The following is a 5,906-nucleotide window of genomic DNA, read 5'->3' as shown; positions in this document are numbered from 1 at the left end:
AAAAAAAAAAATCACAATCAAATGGCTTAAAACCCTAGAAAGAGAAAATCTTTTAAGCAGCCACAAAGAGGAGCCACATTATGAACTCTGAACAGAGGAGCAAGAGAGGCTGAGACGGGGATGCTAGTCAGGCCAAACAGGGAAACAGATTCCAACAACTGAGAAAAAATCTGTCAGTCTGACATTCCACACCAACTGATTATTTCCTTCAAAAACAAGAGGCAAATAACATCTTAAAAATTCATCACTGGCCTTGTATGGGTGGTGTATTCCTTTTTTCCTAGGCCTTAGGAGACTGAAGCAAGTGGATCTCAGTGAGCTTCAAGCCAGCCTGGATTACATAGTTACAGGACAGTTATAATAAAAACATACATAATAATAAATAAAAAATAAAATAGATAAAATAAAATAAATAAAAATAAATAAAAAATAAAATAAAAATAATAAATAAAAAAGAATAGTCATACATAATAGAAACCCTGTCTCAAAGAAAGGAAGAAAGAAAGAAGGAGAGAAAGAAAGAAAACGCCAGGCAGTGGTGACACACGCCTTTAATCCCAGCACTTGAGAGGCAGAGGCAAGTGGATTTCTGAGTTCGAGGCCGGCCTGGTCTACAGAGTGAGTTCCAGGACAGCCAGGGCTACACAGAGAAACCCTGTCTCGAAAAAAGAAAGAAAGAAAGAGAGAGAGAGAGAGAGAAAACACCAGGAGATCCACATCATAGAAACCAAGGAATTTTCCAGACAGGAAATAAACCAAATGAACAGGTCAGCACAAAGGAATTACGAACAAAAGGAGTATGAGTTCCTAAAAGATACAACCCTTTTTCTTACTGAAAAATATAAAAGACTTAAGAAATACAACACTATGAATATAAAAATACATATATAAGCATCATTTACATATAAACATTATATAATCAAAATAATGACTGAGCCAGGTGTAGCCCTACACACCTATAATCCAGACCAATTTCCCTTATGAACACTAATGCAAATGTACTCATTAAATACTCTCAAACTACATCTAAGAACACATCAAAAACATCATGCACCATTATCAAGTAGGTTTCATCTCAGGGATGCAGAGATGGTTCAATATTCAAAAATTCATTAATGTAATTGTAGTGGCTATTCCTGGTTATCAACTTGACTATATTTGAAATGAACTACAATCCAGAATTAGATGGCTCACCTGTGGCCCTAATCTGGAGGCTGAGAGATACAAATTGATACATGACCTGAACCTTGGCATGGAGAACTTGAGGCATAGTGGCTATGAATCCCAGAAGATTAAGGTAGGAAGATCTCTGAGTTCAAGGTCATCTGGGATTAAGGGCGTGGTGGCACACACCTTTAATCTGGGCCACACCTTTTGCTGGAGACCTATATAAGGACATTGGAAGAAGGAAGGCTTGCTCTGCTTCCCGTTTGCCTTGTGGGACTGAGCAACTGCTAGATCCTTGGACTTCCATTCACAGCTGCTGCTGACCTTTGTTGGGAGTTGGACTACAGACTGTAAATCATCAACAAATTCCTTTACTACATAGAGACTACAATAAGTTCTGTGACTCTAGAGAACCCTGACTAATACAGTAATCTACCATATAAGCAAATTGAGGAAAAAAATTACATGATCATCTAATAGATGCTGAAAAGGCTAAGATATGGATCTAGCTCAATGTCCATCAATAGGTGAGTATATCAAACAGAAACAACAGAGATTTGTTCAACTATAAAGAACAAAGTATGTCACTGCAGGAAAACAGATGGAATTGGACACCATCATGCTAAGAGAAATATGACACACTCTAAAAGACAATATTGTATGGGTTTTTACTCCTATGTGAAATTTAGGGTGGTACAGGGGACATCAAAGTAAAAAACTGAGTATTCAAGGTTTGGAAAAGGACAAAATCAAGGAGGCAGGGAGAGAAAAGAAAGCAATAGAGGAGATGTAAGTGATAAGCTCTATTGTGTGTTATGTAAAAATGTAACCCCAAAGAGAATAGAAAAGAGCAGCTCTTCAGATTACCAATGATCTGCGTTGGTAATGAAAACAAGCCTAAATACCATTTTTGGAGTATACCCTTTCCTTTTCTTTTCATTAAAACAATTTTTTCATATATTTTAATCATGGTTTCTTCTAGTTCAAACCCTCCCAGACCCTCCCTACATCTTCATCCTCCCAACTCCTGTCTCTGTCTGTCTGTCTGTCCCTATTTCTCTGGGGAAAAAAAACATACCACATTAAAAAAAATTCTGCTGGGTCTAGAGAGAAGGATTAGCAGTAAAGAGTACTTGTTCTCTCGGTTTTAGCACCATCTTCCTTGAGACTCCTGCACCATGAGAGCGAAGTGGCGGAAGAAGAGAATGCGCAGGCTGAAGCGCAAGAGAAGAAAGATGAGGCAGAGGTCCAAGTGAGCCAGCTTGTGCACCCACGAGGCCCACAGGAGCAGAAGTGAGGGATGCTGAGGGCCGAGACACTGGAACAAGTTGTTGGGCTGTGTGCTGCTGTCGGTCATAAGTCTCCGTAGACCTGGAACGTCACCTCACCGAGATCACCTGGGAAAATGACTGCCTCTCTTACAACCAAAACTGGCCCTCTGCCCTGGACCTTCGGCATTCTGGACTAGTTCTGTTCTCTTGGGCCAAGTGTAACTCGTGTACAATAAATCCTCTTGCTGTCGGCTGAAGAATCAAAACAAAAAAGCACTTGTTGTCTTGCAAAGAACTTAAGTTAAGTTTTCCAGCATGCACATCTACAAATCCAGTTCCCAGAGGTTGCCATTTTCTTCTGACTCTACAGATACTAGACATGATGTGCATGCACACATGCAAACAAACACTCATCCAAGTTAAATAAATACACAAATACACCTATTTATGTATGAATGTCTATATCATGTTGAGTAAGTACACAGACCTAAAGTCAGCCTGTCAAAGATTGTACCTTGTTTCACACTTAACATATTGACCATACTATGCATCCATTCTTTTATCTAAAAACCCCAGTTTCTTAACAATGAACACCATAGACTTATCATGATTTAAAAACTAAATAAATTAATACATAGAACACCCTGGCACAGAGCAGAGCATGCTCTTATGTTGCATACTTTTATGTTGCTGTGATGAAATGACAGAAGCCACTCAAGGGAGGAAAGATGGTTCAGAAGCTATCAGTCCATCATGGCAGGAAAGGCAGGGTGACAGACTAGGTGGGTGGCAGTGGGAGCATGCAGTAAAGGTTTGTACATGACACTGAGCAAAGAGCATAGAGAGCCTAGGCCCAAAGCAGTCATCCCCAACCCTCCCACTTCCCCCAGCTAAATCTCATATCCTAAGGTTTTACATCCACCCAAAACAGCATTACCATGTTGAGATAACATGTAATCAAACACATGAGCCTACATGTGAGATTTAATATTTATGCCAAAATAGGAATGCAGTGTAGTGGCTCACACCTTTAGTCGCACACTTAGGAGGCAGAGGCAGTAGGATCAATCTAATCCACATAGCTAGTTCCAGGCCAGCCCAGGCTGCATAATGAGACTCTGTCTCAAAAACAAACAAACAAAACGACAACACAGCCAGTGTCTTAGTTAGGGCCTCCATTGCTGTGAACAGACACCATGACCAAGGCAGCTCTCATAAGGACAACATTTAACTGGGGCTGGCTTACAGTTTCAGAGGTTCAGTCCATTATCATCATGGCAGGAAGCATGGCAGCCTGCAGACAGGCATGGTTTGGGAGGGGATAAGAGTTCTACATTTTGATCTGAAGGTAACCAGAAAGAGACTGTCTGCAGTGGCATCAGTTAAGCCTAGGAACCCTCGAAGCCTGCCTAAACAATGATACATTCCCTTCAACAAGGCCATACCTCCTAGTAGTGCCACTTCCCATAGTCCATGCATATTCAAACTGCCACAGGCAGTAAATTCAATTAAACATTTACATTCTTGGTACTAGGCTGAGAAATTCAACCCTCTGAAATAGAAGTGTTGCGATCATAAAAAGAGAAAGAGCTATAAGAACATGTTCTGGCAAGGTGTAGGGGAAGGGGGTGCCCTGGCGGGCCCATGCCGAGGCATCCCTTCCCCCTGAGGGACCAGACACACACCGCTATAGAGTTTATTTAGGGCATGGGGTGGGGAGGAGTTAAGAGAGTAGCAGAGGCAGAGAAAGGCAGAGAGAAGGAGAGAATGGAGAAGGGGAGGCCAGCCATGGCCATGTGGAGAGATGGGGGAAGGGAATGGGAGCAAGGGGGCAAGAATAAGAGTAAGAGTAAGGTAAGAGAGAGAAGGGGGGGCGCACACCTTTAATCCCAGCGCTTGAGAGGCAGAGGCAGGTGAATATCTGAGTTCAAGGCCGGCCTGGTCTACAGCGTGAGCTCCAGGACAGCCAGGGCTACACAGAGAAACCCTGTCTCCAAACCCCCGCCGCCCCCCAAAATCTGCCTTAACCCATTTTTTTAAATGTTAACTAAATAAAAATACTAAAAAAAAAAAAAAAAAAAAAAAAAAAAAAAAAAAAAAAAAAAAAAAGCCGGCCACTGGTGGTACACGCCTTTAATCCCAGCACGAGGCCAGCCTGGTCTACAGTGTGAGTTCCAGGACATCCAGGGCTACACAGAGAAACCCTGTCTCGGGAAAAAAAAAAAAAAAAAAAAAATTTTTTTAAGAGATGGGCATGGTGGTACACACCTTTAATCTAGCACTCAAGAGGCAGATGAGGTAGGTATATCTGTTTGCATTTGAGGCCAGCCTCAAATATACAGTGAGTTTCAAGACAGTCCAAGGTACAGAGACTTCTCTACAACATAAGGAGTTAGAGGTCATCCTGGGCTACAAGAAGACTCTGTCTCAAAAAAAACCAAATAAACAGAAAACAACTAAAGAAGAGAGCCATAAATGAGCAGCCATGAAACAATAATCTTAGGACCACAGTTAAGAAATTAGAATGTGAACCTTGTGTGATGACCCTCAGCATAACAAAATATAACTTTTGTTATACTAACTACGTATATCTACCTTCTTGCTTGAGCATCTGCCAAGGATATGACTTATGAAGCAATTACTCAACTGTCGAGTTCACATTTCTCGGTGTAGGGTTCCCCGCTGCCACCTTCCCCTTCCCATTTTCTTTGTGTGCCCTAAGAGCTACACAGTAAGTAACACTGACTGAACTTTTTCCAGCATGCCTAAACCCAATTCCTTGACTATTATCAGGAACTGATAAAGTTTAGATTGTTCCCCAGAAAGCACTTTAAAAAACGGATCCCATCCCTGAGCAGCGCAGCATTCCTTAACCTCTCCTGTACAACTTAACCCTCTAATTCAGTCATTGCTGCTGCACTAGAATGACTTCGGGAGGTAGACTGCAGCCACTTGTAAATCTCTTCAGTAAACGCAGGGGACAGACAGAATCCGGCTGTCACTCGGAGTTTCTTCCTTGAATCCGCCAGGCCCATCCACACACGTCGCCTGCGGGTTGAACCTGAATAGCCCGGTCTCCCCACTTCTGTCCTTTCACTGAGCCGTGCACAGACCTAAGCATGCTGGATGGACGTTTGCCACACGGGCGCGCCCTGGAGCACAAGAGCTGCGCGGCCTTGGACTCACTGCCGAGCCACGCCACGATCTGTTTTGATCTTGCCTGCTCCAACTCAGGCTTGATTCGAATTCGTCATTCTCCTACCTCCGCCTTCTGAGAGCTAGGCTCTCAGGCCTGCTTCAACACCCCAGGCCTAACAGGAACTTAGGAAGGAACCCGGACAAGACCCGATCTCAAAGCCGCTAGGCGACTCGGCCACGGTTAGGCAGAAGCCGAGCCAAGGCCTCCATTCCAGAGCGACCCCACCCCTCTCCAGCCGCGGCTGTGCGTGCACAGGCACGTCACATGAC

General features: G+C 43.1%; 2 protein-coding genes across 2 annotated transcripts in view; one reads left to right on the top strand and one right to left on the bottom strand.

The window, feature by feature from the left end:
• LOC116074487 (sulfotransferase 1C2-like) overlaps positions 1–5,808 on the bottom strand; it is a 73,429-nt gene extending 67,621 nt beyond the window's left edge. The window contains exon 1 of the mRNA XM_031347049.1: positions 5,701–5,808. The gene's annotated coding sequence lies outside the window, so the exon portion shown is untranslated. The remainder of the gene's footprint in view (positions 1–5,700) is intronic.
• On the top strand, positions 2,312–2,704 carry Rpl41 (ribosomal protein L41). Its single transcript, XM_031347420.1, has one exon. The coding sequence runs from the start codon at positions 2,346–2,348 to the stop codon at positions 2,421–2,423; it is 78 nt and encodes a 25-aa protein (XP_031203280.1). The 5' UTR covers positions 2,312–2,345; the 3' UTR covers positions 2,424–2,704.
• Positions 5,809–5,906: the final 98 nt, after the last annotated feature.

This window comes from Mastomys coucha, unplaced genomic scaffold (genome assembly GCF_008632895.1).
Source record: "Mastomys coucha isolate ucsf_1 unplaced genomic scaffold, UCSF_Mcou_1 pScaffold3, whole genome shotgun sequence".
NCBI classification, from domain to species: domain Eukaryota; kingdom Metazoa; phylum Chordata; class Mammalia; order Rodentia; family Muridae; genus Mastomys; species Mastomys coucha.
The sequence above is the reverse complement of the archived record's forward strand: the minus strand, read 5'-3'. Positions and strand labels throughout refer to the sequence as shown.